This window comes from Scyliorhinus torazame, chromosome 4, assembly GCF_047496885.1.
Source record: "Scyliorhinus torazame isolate Kashiwa2021f chromosome 4, sScyTor2.1, whole genome shotgun sequence".
Lineage (NCBI taxonomy): Eukaryota > Metazoa > Chordata > Chondrichthyes > Carcharhiniformes > Scyliorhinidae > Scyliorhinus > Scyliorhinus torazame.
The window spans coordinates 113925460-113944930 of record NC_092710.1 but is presented as its reverse complement, the minus strand read 5'-3'; the positions used below and the strand labels follow the sequence as shown (position 1 = coordinate 113944930).

The window sequence follows — 19471 nt, the reverse complement described above, 5'->3', positions numbered from 1 at the left end:
ACACGATGTATGGGCTCTGTCTTATTCTTATTCAGGGTGCCTGCCTGCTGGGCTCTCTGTGGCTTTCGTGGGGCATTGCATTCTCTTGCAAAGTGTCCACAGTTGTAACACTCCTGTGGCTTTTGTGGGGGGCCGTTCTTGCCTTCATTTACCCTTGCGGGGGGTTCTGGTGTGCCTTAACTGCTTGTATGTCATCTTCTGCCTGCTGTTCTTCGGGATTTTTAACTGCAGGTTTGTTTTGTACAGACTGCTCCCAGGCGCGAGACAATCTTTTTATGACCCATTTCTCATTATGAGCCTCCTCTGAGGGATCATAATTCGCACAAGCTTTTTGTCCTGTTTCTGTGGCATGGGAGATAAGGGTGAGGGTCCATTTGGCCATGTTGTCTGGGGACAAATGGGCGCGGTCTAAGTCTCCGAAAACTGCTGCAAAATGGATCCACAGGCGTCCAGCAAACGCTGTGGGGTGCTCGGTTTTCTTTTGCCTGCATTTATTCAGGCCATCTATGGGGTCCCCCTGTTATACCCGATCGTGTCTAGTATCACGGTATGCATTTCCGCAAGGGTGCCTCCTCCTACATTCTGTGGGTCGGGAAGGGCTGCTACGACCGAAGGGTCTAAACTCAAAACAGTGAGCTTCACATGCTCTCGCTCATCCAGGCCGTACATGGTCGCTTTACTCTGGCAAAGAAGTGGTGTGGGTCTGAGGTGGTGAGGAACGGTGTGATTTTCTAGCACGCGTCCCGTAATTGGGTCACTGTTAAGGGGGTGGTGTACAGAAATTCTGTGTCGTCCGATGTGGCTGTGCGGTGGGTGGTGACTGGGCTCATTGAAGCCTGAACTATTTGCTCGGTGGGGGGTTGGGGCGCTTTTCTCTTTTGGGGCTTTCCCTGCGCACAGGTTCCCTGAACATATCTCTGCGCTGTCTCATTTAACTCTTCCCAATCAGGGCCGTCTTCCTCATCTAACTTTGATCCAAAGGTTTCCTGGAATCCTTTTTGAACTGAAAGTAGAGATTGCAGCTCTGCAATCTGCTTCCGGCACTTTGCATGGTCTAGTGAGCTTTGTCTTTGCTCCGTGGTGGCAGCATGGCGTGCTCTTAATGCTGTCTTCAGGTCACTACACTGCCTCTGCAATGCCTCTACCTGCTTCTCGGTTTCCTCTCGTACCAGGACTGCACATCCTGATAGGCCTTTTCGTACTGGGACTGGAAGCTGCTTAAGTGCTCCAGATAAGACTGGTGTGCCCACTTGGCATCATCCACCTCTCCGTCTTTTGCTGCCAACTTCCTCCTGAACTCTACGTTCTCTCTCTCTACCACACTGACATCGACCGTGCTCATTCGATGTATGCCTTCTATCTCTTTCCGGAGCATCCTAACGACCTCCTCTGTGCCTCGCAATTGTGCCAAGCAGGACACGATTGCCATCGGCTTGCGAGCTTTTCCTAAGCTCTTCTTGTGAATCTCGCTCAGGTTCTCCCACCAAGTATGTCCTATAGTCCCGGGACCTGTTTCCTCATTGTTACAGAATTCGCTCCAAAGGGGCCATCCTTTCCCTTTGAGGTACTTCCTGATTTCCTCTTCCCAAACGGGACACTGTCCCTCTCTACTGCTGCTGGTCTCTGCGACCGCAAATTCTTCTGGGTTCATGAGGCGTTGCATTGCCTGCATTGCCATCTTTCCTATCTGAATGCTTCTTTTAAAATTTGGAACAAGGGGTACTAAGGCGGCGCTGTAATTACGGGTACGGCTTTCGCTATTTTCCGGAATACAAACTCCCGACAGTTTTGTCGCAACAAAAAATCTATCAGTTTACCTTATCGCCCTGTTAGTTACGCATGCATTTAACACACTTCAGAATTATGAGGATTGATCAGAACTGCTTGAATACTTGTGGTTTTCTGTTCCCAATTGGATCTCTAATTCAAATTTTTGGGTTCAACCGGAGTGGTGAAGCCACTTCTAGATCGGGTCCCGTCAGGATGTCGCCAGTAATATGTTGCTACTTTTGGTTGGTTCAATTGGCTCTGTTTTATAACCTTTGCTCTCGAGTCACCAGGTATCTGTATGATACCGCCACGAGGTTCAAGTTCAAGTAATGATCAATAACTCAACACACCAATTAGTAAGATTCAAATCAAGCACATTTATTATACACAGTAATCGCTACTCATGCATAAATTCTACTTCTAAGCTACTTCAACAACTAACAGGCCTATACTTAGCTTCGGACTGGCCCACCAGGTCAGGGGAACAAATAGCCTTTCGTTCGGGTTCTGAGTCTGCGGGATTCAAAAGTTGGTACGGACTGGTAGTTAGGAGCGCCTATCTCGTAGCGAGCGTTGACTTAAGACTTACTGTCTCTTAGCGGCAGCTGAACCGGTCACTGTCAAGGGTTGGTTCGCGTTGCTGAGTGACCCTGTCAAGAAGAACGATTTGAACTTGGGGGGCTTAATTTTCGGGGCGGACCCTGTACCTGGTTCCAAGTGTTTGGACTTTGTTCCAATCGCTTGCTTCGATTTCTCCAATACTGGAGCGATTCCCTGATCGATGAGCGGTCTTGAGGTGTCCGTTAACCCCTATTGTGTTGGCTCCTGCTGGCGCCGAGGAGTCTGGCTTGGCCTTGTTTATCCCAAATGTTTTGATTGTTCCCGGGGATCGTTCATTAGTATGTAGGTGGCTGCTACATTATTATGCAGATGGCTGCTTGTATCGATGCTGTCTGGGCTTTTGCAGAGTTTAATACACAGTAAACCTGCACCTGCTAGTTTCTGCCTGTGTTGACTGAATTTCCCTGCAGCCTTTGCTGTTCTCCATTTTACGTCAGGGATTGGCCAACCCAGGTGGCTACAACCCTCAACCAAGCGGGCAGACCCGTGGCCTTCTTCTCATGTACCCTCCATGCTTCCGAAATCCGCCACTCCTCAGTCGAAAAGGAGGCTCAGGCCATAGTAGAAGCTGTGCGACATTGGAGGCATTACCTGGCAGGCAGGAGATTCACTCTCCTCACTGACCAACGTTCGGTTGCTTTCATGTTTGATAATGCACAGCGGGGCAAGATAAAAAACGACAAGATTTTGCGGTGGAGGATCGAACTCTCCACCTACAACTACGAGATCTTGTACCGTCCCGGGAAGCTAAATGAGCCTCCTGATGCCCTGTCCTGTGGCACATGTGCCACCGTACAAGTGGACCGCCTCCGAGCCCTCCACGAGGACCTCTGCCACCCGGGGGTCACTCGTTTTTTCCACTTTGTCAAGACCCGCAACCTGTCCTACTCCATCGAGGAGGTCAGGACAGCCACCAGGGACTGCCAAATCTGCGCGGAGTGCAAACCACACTTCTACCGGCCAGAGAAAGCGCACCTGATAAAGGCTTCCCGTCCCTTTGAACGCCTCAGCATGGACTTCAAAGGCCCCCTCCCCTCCACCGACTGCAACACGTACTTCCGGAACGTGATTGATGAGTACTCCCAGTTCCCATTCGCCATCCCCTTCCCCGACATGACCGCAACCACCGTCTTCAAGCCCCTCCATAGCATCTTTGCACTGTTCGGGTTCCCCGCTTACATACATAGTGATAGGTGGTCCTCCTTTATGAGCGACCAACTGCGTCAATTCCTGCTCAGGAAGGGCATCGCCTCGAGCAGTTACAACCCCCTGGGGAACAGACAGGTAGAGAGGGAGTACGGAACGGTCTGGAAGACCGTCCTACTGGCCCTACTGTCTAGGAACCTCCCAGTCTCCCGCTGGCAGGAAGTCCTCCCGGATGCCCTGCGCTCCATCCGGCCACTGCTTTGTACCACCACCAACCAGACACCTCACGAACGTCTCCCTGTCTTCCCCAGGAAATCCTCCTCTGGGACCTCGCTCCCGACCTGGCTGGCAGCACCCAGAACCATCCTGCTCCGAAAACACGTGCGGGCACACAAGTCGGACCCGTTGGTCGAGAGGGTCCATCTGCTCCATGCTAACCCCCAGTACGCCTATATGGCGTACCCCGAAGTCCGACAAGATACGGTCTCCCTACGAGACTTGGCGCCCGCCGGAGCCCCACGCACACCCCAGCCACCAGTCCCATCCTCCCCTCCTCCGGGGCACCTTACAGGAGGATCGGTCCTCCTGCCGGCCCCGTCTAGGCCCCCCCACCCACAACGCTCCCCGCAGGCACTACCTTCCCAGGTCAACCGTTTTCCCCACCAGCGCCGTCTAGGGGTGACAAAGCTGCTATGGAAATCAAAGCCACGCTCCCGGAGTCACAGATGCCCGAACCTCCACCGGAGTCACCGCCAAAGCTGCGACAATCACAGAGGACAACCAGGGCCCCCGATCGACTGATTGCTTCATTTTAAATTGTAAACTGTAAACTGATTGCTCCATTTTAAATTGTAAACTGTAAACTGTAAATTTAAATCATCAATTGTAAATAGCTATCAGAATTGTAAATAGTGTGGAGGTATTATGGTACCTCCATAACTAATTCTACCACGTTGCCATGTTTGTAGTATCAGGCCACCACCCCTGCCGGATTCTTTTTTAACAGGGGGTGAATGTGGTTAAAGAGGTATTACGGTACCTGATAGGCTGGAGCACCATTGGTGGAAACTGTATGCTTTCTATTGGTTAGGATGTATGGTAGCTCCGCCCTGCTAGGCGGGGTATAAGAGCCCGTGCCGCCCCAGCAGCCTTCATTCTGTACCTGAGCTGCTGGGGAAAACATCAAGCTTATTAAAGCCTTCAGTTGGACTACAACCTCGCTTTAGTGGTCATTGATCGTGCATCAGACACATAGTAGTGAGTTCCATATTCTAACCATTTTGAATGAAGAAGTTTCCCCTGAATTCCCGATTAGATTTATTAGTGACTCGCTCAAATTTAAAGTTTTGGCCTCATTGTATCCCCCCCCCCCCTCCCCCCAAACACAGCACCACCACCACATGAAAACTTCTCTACATCTACCCTATTGCACCCAAGTCTCTTTATTAGAGAAAAGAGTCTGTGTCTGTTTGGCTTTTCCTGATTTATATACTTTCTCAGATCTGACTTCATATTTGTTTCCATCTTAATTTTAGGTGTTCGGAGTATGCACAGTACAGACATCCAGTGGTCTGCCATTTTGAGTTGGGGCTATGCTGATAACATGCTAAGACTGAAAAGCAAACAAAGTGAGCCCCCCATCAATTTTATTCAATGCTCTCCCTTACACCAGGTATGTAGTCTACTCCTTAAAATAGACCTTATATTTTCTTAATTTCTGCCAGCTTATTTTAATTAGCAATGCACAACATTTTACTTACTTATTTACCTTCATTGCCATACATAGGCACAATATTAAAAATAAGAACATCAACAACATCATTTTATTTTCTAATTTCTGCTTTTTCATCAGCTGTAATAAAATGAAGCAAAATCTATGTGTTACAGAAAATGGATGCCTTTATTAATGATATATGACCATTTTTTTAAACAAGCTCCCTATCTGGAGCAAATGTATTTTAAATTCTTTTTTAAAAATATATATTTTATTCAAGATTTTTTGGCCAAACATAACCGTACGTAGTGTTTCTTTTACACAACAATAAAGCAATATAAATAACAGTGGCCAGTTTTAAACAAATAAATAAATAATATATGAACAGAAACAAAAACAAAACTAAATGGCAACTGCCTTGTCAAAAATAAATACTCTCCAAAGATACAATCCAACAGTCTAATATACAATTACCTATAACAAATGCCTATACATATACATTAACGTCCCTGAGAGTCCATCCGGTTCCTCCCCCCCCCTCCCCCCTGGGTTGCTGCTGTTGTCTTCTTCTTTTCCATTCCCTCTATCTTTCTGTGAGGTAGTCGACGAACGGTTGCCACCGCCTGGTGAACTCTTGAGCCGAACCCCTTAATACGAACTTAATCCGTTCTAACTTTATAAACCCTGCCATGTCGTTTATCCAGGTCTCCACACCCGGGGGTTTGGCTTCCTTCCACATTAACAATATCCTGCGCCGGGCTACTAGGGACGCAAAGGCCAAAACATCAGCCTCTCTCGCCTCCTGTACTCCCGGCTATTCTGCAACCCCGAATATAGCCAACCCTCAGCTTGGTTCGCCTGGACCCCCACCACCTTCGAAAACACCTTTGCCACCCCCACCCAAAACCCCTGTAGTGCCGGGCATGACCAGAACATGTGGGTGTGATTCGCTGGGCTTCTCGAGCATCTCGCACACCTATCCTCTACCCAAAAAAATTTACTAAGCCGTGCTCCAGTCATATGCGCCCTGTGTAACACAAATTGTATCAGGCTTAGCCTGGCACACGAGGACGATGAGTTTACCCTACGTAGAGCACAGCCTACAGCCCCTCCTCAATCTCCTCCCCCAGCTCTTCTTCCCATTTCCCTTTCAGCTCATCTACCATGATCTCCCCCTCGTCCCTCATTTCCCTATATATGTCCGACACCTTACCATCCCCCACCCATATCTCTGAGATCACTCTATCCTGCACCTCCTGCGTCAGGAGCTGCGGGAATTCCCTCACCTGTTGCCTCGCAAAAGCCCTCAGTTGCATATACCGAAATGCATTCCCTTGGGGCAACCCATATTTTTCCGTCAGTGCTCCCAGACTCGCAAACGTCCCATCCACGAACAGATCTCTCAATTGTGCTACCCCTGCTCTTTGCCATGCTCCAAATCCCCCATCCATTCTCCCCGGAACAAACCTATGGTTATTTCCTATCGGGGACCGCACCGAGGCTCCTGTCTTTCCCCTATGCCGTCTCCACTGCCCCCAAATTTTCAATGTAGCCACCACCACCGGGCTTGTGGTGTATTTCTTCGGTGAGAACGGCAACGGTGCCGTCACCATTGCTTGTAGGCTAGTCCCCCTGCAGGACGCCCTCTCCAATCTCTTCCACGCCTCTCCCTCCCCTTCTCCCATCCACTTACACAGCATTGAAATATTGGCGGCCCAGTAGTACTCACTTAGGCTCGGTAGTGCCAGCCCCCCCCTGTCCCAACTACGCTGCAAAAATCCCCTCCTCACTCTCGGGGTCTTCCCGGCCCACACAAAACTCATACTACTCTTCTCGATTCTTTTGAAAAAAGCCTTCGTGACCACCACCGGGAGGCACTGAAACACAAAAAGGAATCTCGGGAGGACCACCATTTTAACCGCCTGCACCCTACCTGCCAGTGACAGGGACACCATGTCCCATCTCTTAAAGTCCTCCTCCATCTGTTCCACCAACCGCGTTAAATTAAGCCTATGTAATGTACCCCAATTCTTGGTTATCTGGATCCCCAAGTACCGGAAGTCCCTTGTTACCTTACTCAACGGTAAATCCTCTATTTCTCTGCTCTGCTCCCCTGGATGCACCACAAACAACTCACTTTTCCCCATGTTCAGTTTATACCCTGAAAAATCCCCAAACTCCCCAAGTATCCGCATTATCTCTGGCATCCCCTCCGCCGGGTCCGCCACATATAACAACAAATCATCCGCATACAGAGATACCCGGTGTTCTTCTCCTCCCCTGAGTACTCCCCTCCACTTCCTGGAACCCCTCAATGCTATGGCCAGGGGTTCAATCGCCAGTGCAAACAATAACGGGGACAGAGGACATCCCTGCCTCGTCCCTCTATGGAGCCGAAAATAATCAGACCCCCGTCCATTCGTGACCACGCTCGCCATCGGGGCCCTATACAGCAACTGTACCTATCTGATATACCCATCTCCAAAGCCAAATCTCCTCAGCACCTCCCACAAATAATCCCACTCCACTCTATCAAATGCTTTCTCGGCATCCATCGCCACCACTATCTCCGCTTCCCTCTCTGGTGGGGGCATCATCATTACCCCTAGCAGCCTCCGTATATTTGTATTCAGCTGTCTCCCCTTCACAAACCCAGTTTGGTCCTCATGAACCACCCCCGGGACACAATCCTCTATCCTCGTTGCCATTACCTTGGCCAGAATCTTAGCGTCCACATTCAGGAGGGAAATGGGCCTATAGGACCCGCATTGCAGCGGGTCTTTTTCATTCTTTAGGAGGAACATAGAACATAGAAAATACAGCACAGAACAGGCCCTTCGGCCCACGATGTTGTGCCGAACCTTTGTCCTAGATTAATCATAGATTATCATTGAATTTACAGTGCAGAAGGAGGCCATTCGGCCCTTTGAGTCTGCACCGGCTCTTGGAAAGAGCACCCTACCCAAACTCAACACCTCCACCCAACACCAAGGGCAATTTGGACATTAAGGGCAATTTATCATTGGCCAATTCACCTAACCCGCACATCTTTGGACTGTGGGAGGAAACCGGAGCACCTGGAGGAAACCCACGCAGACACAGGGAGGACGTGCAGACTCCGCACAGCCAATGACCCAAGCCGGAATCGAACCTGGGACCATGGAGCTGTGAAGCAATTGTGCTATCCACAATTCTACCGTGCTGCCCTTAAGAACAAATAAATCTACACTATATCATTTTACCGTAATCCATGTACCTATCCAATAGCTGCTTGAAGGTCCCTAATAAGGAGCGATATCGTTGCCTCTGACGTAGTCGGGGGCAGCTGGCCCCTTTCCCTCGCCTCATTGAAGGTTCTCATCAGTAGCGGGGCCAGCAAGTCCAGATATTTCCTATAGAATTCAACTGGGAATCCGTCTGGTCCCGGCGCCTTCCCCGCCTGCATGCTCCCAATCCCTTTCACTACTTCCTCCGTCTCAATCTGTGCTCCCAGTCCCGCCCTCTCCTGTTCCTCCATCTTAGGAAATTCCAGCTGATCCAGAAAGCACATCATTCTCTCCTTCCCATCCGGGGGCTGAGCTTCATATAATCTTTCATAAAATGCCTTGAACACTCCATTCACTCTCTCCGCTCCCTGCTCCATCTCTCCCTCCTCATCTCTCACCCCCCTATCTCCCTCGCTGCTCCCCTTTCCCTCAGTTGGTGGGCCAGCAACCTGCTCGCCTTCTCCCCATATTCGTACTGTACACCCTGTGCCTTCCTCCATTGTGCCTCTGCATTACCCGTGGTCAACAAGTCAAATTCTACATATAACCTTTGCCTTTCCCTGTACAGTCCCTCCTCCGGTGCCTCCTCATATTGTCTGTCCACCCTCAGAAGTTCTTTCAACAACCGCTCCCTTTCCCTACCCCCCTCCTTTCCTTTATGTGCCCTAATAGATATCAGCTCCCCTCTAACCACTGCCTTCAGCGCCTCCCAGACCACTCCCACCTGAACCTCCCCATTATCATTGAGTTCCAAGTACCTTTCAATACACCCCCTCACCCTTAAACACAACCCCTCATCTGCCAATAATCCCATGTCCATTCTCCAGGGTGGATGCTGTTGTTTTTCCTCCCCTATCTCCAGGTCCACCCAATGTGGAGCGTGGTCCGAAATAGCTATAGCCGTGTACTCCGTCCCCGTCACCTTCGGGATCAGTGCCCTTCCCAAAACAAAAAAGTCTATTCGTGAATAAACTTTGTGGACATAGGAGAAAAACAAAAACTCCTTACTCCTAGGTCTACTAAATCTCCAGGGGTCTACTCCTCCCATCTGCTCCATAAAGTCCTTAAGCACCCTAGCTGCAGCCGGCCTCCTTCCGGTCCTGGACCTCGATCTGTCCAGCCCTGGGTCCAGCACCGTATTAAAATCTCCACCCATTACCAACTTCCCCACCTCTAGGTCCGGGATACGTCCTAACATACGCCTCATAAAGTTGGCATCATCCCATTTCGGGGCATATACGTTCACTAAGACCACCGCCTCCCCTTGCAATCTGCCCCCACTATCCGCCACTATGGTCTTTGCCTCAAACATTACCCGCTTCCCCACTAGTATAGCCACCCCCCTGTTTTTTGTGTCTAGCCCCAAATGAAACACCTGCCCCACCCATCCTTTGCGTAGTCTGACCTGGTCTATCAGTTTCAGATGCGTCTCCTGGAGCATAACCACATCTGCCTTAAGTTTCTTTAGGTGTGCGAGTACCCGTGCCCTCCTAATCGGCCCGTTCAGCCCTCTCACATTCCACGTGATCAGCCGGGTTGGGGGGCTCTTTATCCCCTCTCCCCACCCCCCCCACCCCCTTGTCGACTAGCCATCTCCTTTTTCAATCCAGCTCCTCACCCGGTTCCCACGTAGCCGTATCTCCCCCCAACGGCGCCCTCCCGCCCCGACCACCACACCCCATACCAGCTCCCCCTTCTTCCCAGCAGCAGCAACCCAGTTAACCCCCCCCGCTAGATCCCTCACTAGCGTAATTGCACCCCCCATGTTGCTCCCAGAAGTCAGCAAACTCTGGCCGACCTCTGTGCGAGGCCCCCTCCTTCCTGCTTCCCTGTTCCCGCCATGATTACCATAGCGCGGGAACAAAGCCCGCGCTTCCCATTTGGCCCCGCCCCCAATGGCCGGCGCCCCCAGCTCCTCATCCTCCCTCCCCCACGACATGGGGAAGAGAGAAAAGTTACAGGGTCGCAGGATTAACAACTTGGGAAATCATCTCTTCCCCCTTTTTCCCCCCTTCACCCCACATATTCACCCCACCACTTTGTCCCAAACGTTCTTTTTCTAGCCCGCTTATTCCAGTTTCTCCTCGACAATAAATGTCCACGCCTCTTCTGCCGTTTCAAAGTAGTGGTGTTTCCCTAGATGTGTGACCCACAGTCTTGCCGGCTGCAGCATTCCAAATTTAACCTTCCTTTTGTGCAGCACCGCCTTGGCCTGATTAAAGCTTGCCCTCCTTCTCGCCACCTCCGCACTCCAATCTTGATATACGCGGATCACCGCGTTCTCCCACCTACTGCTCCGAGTTTTCTTTGCCCATCTGAGGACCAGCTCTTTGTCCTTATATCGGAGAAATCTCACCACTATGGCTCGAGGAATTTCTCCAGCCCTCGGTCTTCGCGCCATAACTCGATAGGCTCCCTCCACCTCCAGCGGGCCCGTCGGGGCCTCCGATCCCATTAACGAGTGCAGCATCGTGCTCACATATGCCCCGACGTCCGCCCCTTTTGCACCTTCAGGAAGACCAAGAATCCTTAAATTCTTCCTCCTCGCATTATTCCCCAGCACCTCCAGCCTTTCCACACACCTTTTGTGTTGTGCCTCGTGCATCTCTGTCTTCACCACCAGGCCCTGTATGTCGTCCTCATTCTCAGCAGCCTTTGCCTTCACGACCCGAAGCTCCTGCTCCTGGGTCTTTTGCTCCTCCTTTAGCCCTTCAATCGCCTGTAATATCGGGGCCAACAGCTCCTTCTTCATCTCCTTTTTAAGTTCTTCCACGCAACGTCGCAGGAACTCTTGTTGGTCAGGGCCCCATATTAAACTGCCTCCTTCCGACGCCATCTTGCTTTGTGCCTGCCTTCCTGGCTGCTGCTCTAGAGGATCCACCGCAATCCGGCCACTTTCCTCTCCTTTTTCCATCCGTGTCTAGGGGGGATTCCCTTCTGGTTTACCGCACAGTGTTTTTAGCCGTTAAAATTGCCGTTAGGGCTCCTATTAAGAGCCCAAAAGTCCTTTCCACCGGGAGCTGCCGAAACGTGCGACTTAGCTGGTCATCGCCGCACCCGGAAGTCTGTATTTTTAATTCTAAAACTAATATAGAATGCTTAGTTTTCCCTCTTACCTGTACATTCAAAGCAATTGCAGCAAGGTTTCTCTTCATGTCCCTATACCATTACCTTCAGAATCCCTGTTCCTTCACAACATAATTTATCGACCTGGGATCAACTTTAGAACTTAATGTACAACTTAATAAATCATTGGTTGGGCCTCAGCTGAGTATTGTGAGGAATTCTGTCCACCACGCTTTAGGCAGGATGTCAAGGCCTTGGAGAGGATTTACTAGAATAATACCAGGAATGAGGGACTTTGAAATGAAATGAAATGAAAATCGCTTGTTGTCACAAGTAGACTTAAATGAAGTTACTGTGAAAAGCCCCTAGTCGCCACATTCAGGCGCCTGTTCGGGAAGGCTGGTACGGGAATTGAACTGTGCTGCTGGCCTGCCTTGGTCTGCTTTCAAAGCCAGTGATTTAGCCCTGTGCTAAAGCAGCCACCTTTGTTTATGCCTTGTGCTTTTTTTTGATCCACAGGATCTTAGGGAGCCTATAGTCTCTCTGCCGTAGATTTCATAGAATTTACAGTGCAGAAGGAGGCCATTCGGTCCATCGAGTCTGCACCGGCTCTTGGAAAGAACACCCAACCCAAGGTCAACACCTGCACCCTATCCCCATAACCCAGTAACCCACCCAACACTAAGGGCAATTTTGGACACTAAGGGCAATTCATCATGGCCAATCCACCTAACCTGCACATCTTTGGACTGTGGGAGGAAACCCACACACACACGGGGAGGATGTGTAGACTCCGCACAGACAGTGACTCAAGCCGGAATCGAACCTGAGACCCTGGAGCTGTGAAGCAATTGTGCTATCCACAATGCTACCGTGCTGCCCTTATGACAACTCCTCGGAGTCCACTTGCCAACCAATCAACAGCCTTTAATAAAAATTGTTTTGATCATTTGAACATTGACATTCTTTGTCCTAATGAGTGTAAGGTGAAAAGTTTCAGAACATGTCTTTTTCAACAATATTCAGCTTTCTTTATGTGGAGAAACTAGAGATATTTGTATTGCTCTCCTTGGAGTAGAAAGGGTTAAGGGGGAATATAATAGAGGAGGTATTGAAAATTACCAAGCATTTTGACAGAGTAAATGAGGAGAAACGGTTTCCATTTGTAGGAGGGTTGGTGGCCAGAGGACACAGGTTTTAGATTTGAGTTGATTTGATTTATTGTCACACGTACCGAAGTTCAGTGAAAAGTATTTTTCTGCGGCTGAGGAAACGTACACCGTACGTACATAGTAGACAAAGAGAATAATCAACAGAGGACATTGACAAATGGTACATCGACAAACAGTGATTGGTTACAGTGCGGAACAAGGGACCAAACAAAGCAAATACATGAGCAAGAGCTCATATTGTTCTTACAGGGAACAGATCAGTCTGAGGGGGACTGAGGCATCTTGTAGCTGTGGGAAAGAAGCTGTTCCTATGTCTGGATGTGCGGGTCTTCAGACTTCTGTAGCTTCTGCCTGATGGAAGGGTCTGGAAGAAGGCAATGCCTGGGTAGGAGGTGTCTCTGATAATGCTGTCTGCCTTCCTGAGGCAGCGGGAGATGTATACAGAATTAATGTGGGGGTGGCAAGCTTGTGTGATGCGCTGGGCTGAGTTCACCACACTCTGCAGTTTCTTGCGATCGTAGACCGAGCAGTTGCCATACCAGGCTGTGATGCAGCCGGATAGGATGCTCTCTATCACACATCTGTAGAAGTTTGAGAGAGTCGATGCAGACATGCCAAATTTCTTTAGCTTCCGTCGGAAGTTGTGATGTTGTTGGGCTTTCTTGGCTGTTGCATCAAAGTGAGTGGACCAGAACAAACTGTTGGTGATGGTGATCCCCAGGAACTTAAAGCTATCGACCATCTCCACTTCGGAACCATTGATGCAGATGGGAGTGTGTGGCGTGCTAAGCTTCCTGAAGTCGATGATCAGTTCCTTGGTCTTTCCGACATTTAGAGTGAGGTTGTTTTCCGTACACTATGCAACTAAGTGATTTACCTCCCTCCTGTAGTCTGTTTCGTCGTTGTTTGAGATACGGCCCACCACAGTCGCAACATCCGCAAACTTATAGATTGAGTTGGAATTAAATCTTGACATACAGTCATGTGTGTATAGGAAGTACAGTAGAGGACTGAGCTCACATCATTGTGGGGCCCCGGTGTTGAGGACCAATGTGGAGGAGGTGCTGTTGCCTATCCTTACTGATTGCGGCTTGTTGGTGAGGAAGTCAAGGATCCAGCTGCACAGGGAGGGGTCAAGTCCAAGATTGCAGAGTTTGGTTATTAGTCTTGTCGAGATAATGGTGTTGAAGGCGTAGCTGTAGTCGATGAACAGCAGTCTTACAGAGATTTCCTTGTTGTCGAGGTGTTTGAGTGTTGATTGTAGAGCCAGGGAGATAGCATCTGCTGTGGACCGGTTGCGTTGATAGGCAAGCTGCAGTAGATCGAGACCATCAGGAAGGCTGGCAGTGATCCGTCTCATGACTAGCCGCTCAAAGCATTTCATGGCCACCGGTCAGGTCAGGGTCACCGGTCGGTAGTCATTGAGGTAGGCTACCTTGTTCTTCTTTGGTACTGGTATTATGGTGGACTTCTTGAAGGAGGTGGGGACCTCAGAGCGGAGGAGAGAAGGTGTTGAAGATATCTGCGAATACACTCGCCAGCTGGTCTGCGCAGGCTCTGAGTGCTCGCCCAGAGACTCCGTCGGGGCCCGTCGCCTTCCGCGGATTCACTTTCAAGAAGGCAGTTCTTACCTCTGAGGCTGTAATAGTGGGTATGGGTGTGTCCAGGGCTGTTGGGGCGGGTGGCACTGATGCATTGGCTGACTGCTCAAAGCGGGCACAGAACTTGTTCAGATCATCGGGTAGGGATGCTCCAGCCGCAGATATTCAGCCTGGCCTTGCTTTATAGCCTGTGATCTTGTGTAGGTAGGCCCTGCCATAGTCGTCGTGGGTTAGTGTCGTTGGCCTAAGACTCTAGTTTGATGTGGTATTGTCTTTTTGCATCCCTGATGGCTTTCCATACGTCGTACCTGGATTTCATATGTAGGTCAGGGTCGTCAGACTTGAACGCCTCCATCCGGAGGGATTTCAGCAGGGAGTGAATCTTTTGGTTGAGTTGGGTTTCCGATTGGGGAATACCCGTATTGTCTTCTTTGATTATTGATAAAAGAATCAGAGGGGAGATGAGAATTCCTTTTATGCAGCAAATTGTTGTGATCCAGAATGCACTGCCCAAAATGGTGATGACTTTCAAAAGGAATTGGATATATGCTTGAAAAAAATAACAGGGAAAGAGTAAGAGATGGGATTAAATGGGTAGCTTTTTCAGATAGCCAGCACAGGGACCATAGGCCAAATTGCTCCCATCTGTGTGGTATAATTAAGAACTTTACCTCTCCACAATCTACTTGATCACTCCACTGTGTTACGACCCCCTGGGCTAGTGCACAGTCAATTCCAGCCCCACTTGACCCGGAGTCTTAACACAATTGAAATTAATAAATAATTCTTAGAAAAACATCCAATGTCTTTGGCCCTTAACTGCCTAATAACTACCAGTTTGTAAATTTAAATACAATTTCATTAATAACAGTAACTACATTTAAATATTCAGCACATACAGCAGGTTGACTATTATCTAATTTCTAACCCCCCTCCCCATGAAACCTGACACAAATGCAGAGGAGAAATGTAATGAAATGAAATGAAAATCGCTTATTGTCACAAGTAGGCTTCAAATTAAGTTACTGTGAAAAGCCCCTAGTCGCCACATTCTGGCGCCTGTTCGGGGAGGCTGGTATGGGAATTGAACCGTGCTGCTGGCCTGTCTTGGTCTGCTTTAAAAGCCAGCTATTTAGCCCAGTGTGCTAAACGAGGGGTGTAAAATTAATAATGGAAGTAAAAAGATAAGGGTCTTTGTTTCAGATGGTTGTTTCTTGCACACGTTCCTTCAAGGCTTTCAATTCAAGGTTTTCTGTTTCAAATCTGCAATGGTTTTCACTAGATTCATTCAGGTCTCTGCAGTTTCAGAAATACAGCAGTTTTTCTGGAGAAAACATGGGGAAGAGAGAGGAGGTCCTTTCCTCTGTGTGTTCAGAAATCAATTGCTTCCCCAGGCCCTCTGAAAATCATCCCACTCAAGCAGGACCCAATCATCACCTGTTACCGGGGAGAGTTCAGCCTTTTGGCCAATTCATTAGCAACCAGTCAAACCAAGTCCCACCAATCTCTCGGGTGCCGAAAAGTCTGGGTTCTGCTGTCCGAAGACTAGCACAGTGTTTCGTTTTGTAAATTTGAATTCCTCACTTTCCTGCTCGACTTAGATATATCTCCATTAAGCATCCATGAATCAAGATGATAACAGCAAAAATAAAGAAAGGGGAAATAAGGAATCAACATGAAGGCCCTTACAACTGTGTTGTCACATTGTCTGACCGACATCCTCTCTGTTATCCAAGTGCTACATGGGTCTTCACGTAGTCATTGTAAATCCGTCCAATAATTTGATAAAATATTAATCAAAGACAAATGCACATTGTTGATTCAAACTTTTTCATTTCTTTGACAATTCATAATCAAAATAGCAATGTCTAAGGATTAATCTCTTGTTGAATCAGGTTATAAATTGTCCAATCAATGGCTTCTTTTCAGGTTACAAGTTGTGCGTGGGTGACTGACAGTTGTCAGCTCTTTACTGGCAGTAAGTGTGGAGTGGTTACTGCATACTCAAACAGATTTACCAGCAGCATGGTATGTATATGAAACACGTTTGTGGACGTGTGTGTCTGTCCACCCTGCTAACTGTATCTTCCATTGAAGTTTTAATAGTTTCCATTGAAGTTTTAATAGTATTCATTGTTTTAACACAATTATGTGTCTTTAATTATTAGAGAGAATTCGCTCTGCTATACTTCAAATAATTAATGTTACTGCAATTGATTTAAAATTTGACCCAAAGGTTTTCACTTTCTGTTGGGATTTTGGTAAAATTAGTATACTGTTGGCCATGGCTGTTGCTGTCACTTTTGCTTGAGTTTTTTCTCTATGCTACTCCAAGACCCATCTCTCTTGTTCATGGCTCCTTTCATTTCTCTCCTCTCAGTACTCTGCTCTTCTAAATCCCTACCAACCCTTCAGTAGTCCTTGAACTTCCTACTCCCTTGTTGCTGTCCTAGAGACTCGCTCTGTGCCTCTCTTGGAAATCTCTGAGAGAACCAAATAGGTATTTATCACTACCTCCCTATGAGCAGCCACCCCCTTGCACCAACCTACTCTCTTGCTGATTAATCTTGCCAGTCACCACCTTGACCAACTCGTCCCACTTACTGTTGACCCTGTGGACTCTGCTAGCATATCAGCTATCTCCGCCCTTCTTCCCATCTCCTTCTGGAATGTTCATTCACTCATGAACAAAGCCCTTGTAATCCATGAGTTTATTGTGGACAATTACATCAATATCATGGCCTTGACAGAAACCTGGCTGAGGGAGATGACAGCACTCTCCTGGCTATACCTTTCACACTATTCCTTGCCAGGCAGTCAAAGCTCTAATCATCAAGTCTCACCTTGATCTGTCCCTTTACTCTTTTGGCACTCCCATCTCTCTCACCTCTCATTTAAAATTTGGTTCTTTATCTTGTCAGTTTCTCACTGAGCTATCTTAATTACTTTCCTCTCTCAGTATCAGACTTCCATCTAAATTCATATATCCTTTTTTCTGTGCATCCCTTGCACTCCTTTAATCTCTCCATGCATGTGAACTCTCCAACCCATGTACATGGCCAACAGCATGGCCTTGCCATCTCATGTCACCTCACTATTCCAATAGTATCACACGTGAGGCTGAAGTAGGGACAAGTGGGTTTTTTTTTTCTATTAATTTAAGGTATGTGGGCATTTCTGGCGAGGCCCATCCCTAGTTGCCCTTGAGGAAGTGGTGATGAGCTGACTTCTTGAACCGCTGCAGTGCCTGAGGTGCAGATAACTTGTGAGCAGCTAGGCCATTTCAGTGGGGATGTAAGAGTCAATGACATTGTTGTGGATCTGGAATCACCTGTAGGCCAGACCAGGTAAGGACAACAGGTTTCCTTCGCTAGGGATGTTTGAGAACCAGTTGGGTTTTTACGGCAATCGACAATGGTTTCATAGTCATCATCAGACCTTTAATTCCAGAAGTTTTATTGAGTTTAAATCCACCATCTATCATGATGAGATTCAAAGATGGGTCCCCAGAGGATTATTCTGAGTCTCTGGATTACTAGTCCAGCGACTCAGTTTGCCACCGTATCCCCTTATACATGTAGAGTTGTATTAAAATGCTTTACTGATCTTAAAATAAGCACTGTAGTTTTGAGAGTCCCTTTCCTAGGGTGTGATGGGATACTTGACCAATGGTGGTTCTGCGAATGGTGGGTCAGCAGCCAGCATAACAGCCTTAACAAGCTGTGTAAATATAAGGAAGGAGGTGAAGGAAACTGCAGGCAGACAAAAAGGTTGAGTCATCATGGAAACTGGCAGACCCAAGAATGAAGGTTGAGATAATGGGAACACCTGCTGGGCCTGCATGATCCGGTTCACTGATAGAAATAGTATGGTTAAGAGTTAATGTCTGTCGCAAAACATTGTAGTGAAAGCAGGAAGATGAGGGCTACAAATATGTGCTTAAACTCTGTATCATTGAAAGGTTCCTTGGGTGACAAAGATCATCATCTCCCTTGCATATATTTGAATAAATTCTTTGCTTGCTTGAATTCCTCAAACTCGAAAGAGGCTTACTTTTTCCACAACAGAGGCCATCATTGTCTCATGTATAGCACTCCGCCCACACTGTTTGCTCCACCTTCTGCATCTGCCCCTGAAAAAACTCTCCTAATTCATTTCCAATTACGTTTCAGAATTCCAATTGTCTAGCCTTTGTCCCTCCATCCATCACAATGTTTCTGAAGCTACTAATCTGCTCAGCCATACTCTCAACACCTTTGATGTAATCATCTCCATTAAAACCACTCCGCTCTCTTTGTCACCTGCTCACCCGCTGCAGTCCTCATCTGCACCCTCAATAATGATGCTTCGAGATTAAACTGTAAAGAAGGCTTTATTAGGCTAATAACTATGCTACAGATTTGGACGAGAGCTGACTGCTATACAGACCATGAGGCAGGCCTTTATGTATGGCTCCCAGATGGGCGGAGCCAGAGGCGGAGTCCCCAGGGTTCCAATCCCGGTCTTAAAGGGGACATCACCTTACATGATGATAAGGCAGTAACCGTTCATCACATTCACCCCCTGTTTAAAAAGGAGTCCGGCGGGGGTGAAGTGCCATCATAGGTCCATCCGTCTCGGTGGCCGGATCGTCCTCCTCGACCTCCTCAATTCGGGCGATGGTGCGGCGGGCACGGACGTCCCGGTTGAGGGCACATCCGGGAGCACAGCGGTCGGAGCTTCGGTCCGGGTCGGGGCAGAGGAACTAGGCAGGGCCGGGGGTAGCGGAGCCGGCGCCGGCGGGGTGTGTAAAGGGGGGGCGCAAGGGTCCTGCAGGGGCACGGTGCGGGAAGGGGCGTCTGTGGTGGAGGATCCAGCGGGTGCCAGATCCCGGAGGGAAACCGTAACTTGCCTGCCGTCGGAGTACTCCACGTAGGCGTAACTGGGGTTGGCGTGGAGCAGTCGGACCTTTTCAACTAGGGGGTCCGTTTTATGGCTCCTCACGTGCCTCCGGAGAAGAACAGGTCCCGGAGCCATCAGCCAAGGTGGAAGCGAGACCCCGGAGGTAGACTTCCTGGGGAAGAGAAACAACCGGTCGTGAGGGGTCTCATTCGTGGCCGTGCAGAGGAGTGACCT

The 19471-nt window shown here is 48.7% G+C and overlaps 1 protein-coding gene across 3 annotated transcripts in view; it reads left to right on the top strand.

Annotated features, from left to right (window-relative positions):
• Positions 1-19471, top strand: part of lyst (lysosomal trafficking regulator) — a 482598-nt gene that overhangs the window by 446869 nt on the left and 16258 nt on the right. For all 3 annotated transcript variants that reach the window (XM_072498518.1, XM_072498516.1, XM_072498517.1), the window contains 2 exons: positions 5073-5209; positions 16286-16384. In XM_072498518.1, coding sequence (XP_072354619.1) covers positions 5073-5209; positions 16286-16384 — 236 coding nt within the window. The remainder of the gene's footprint in view (positions 1-5072; positions 5210-16285; positions 16385-19471) is intronic.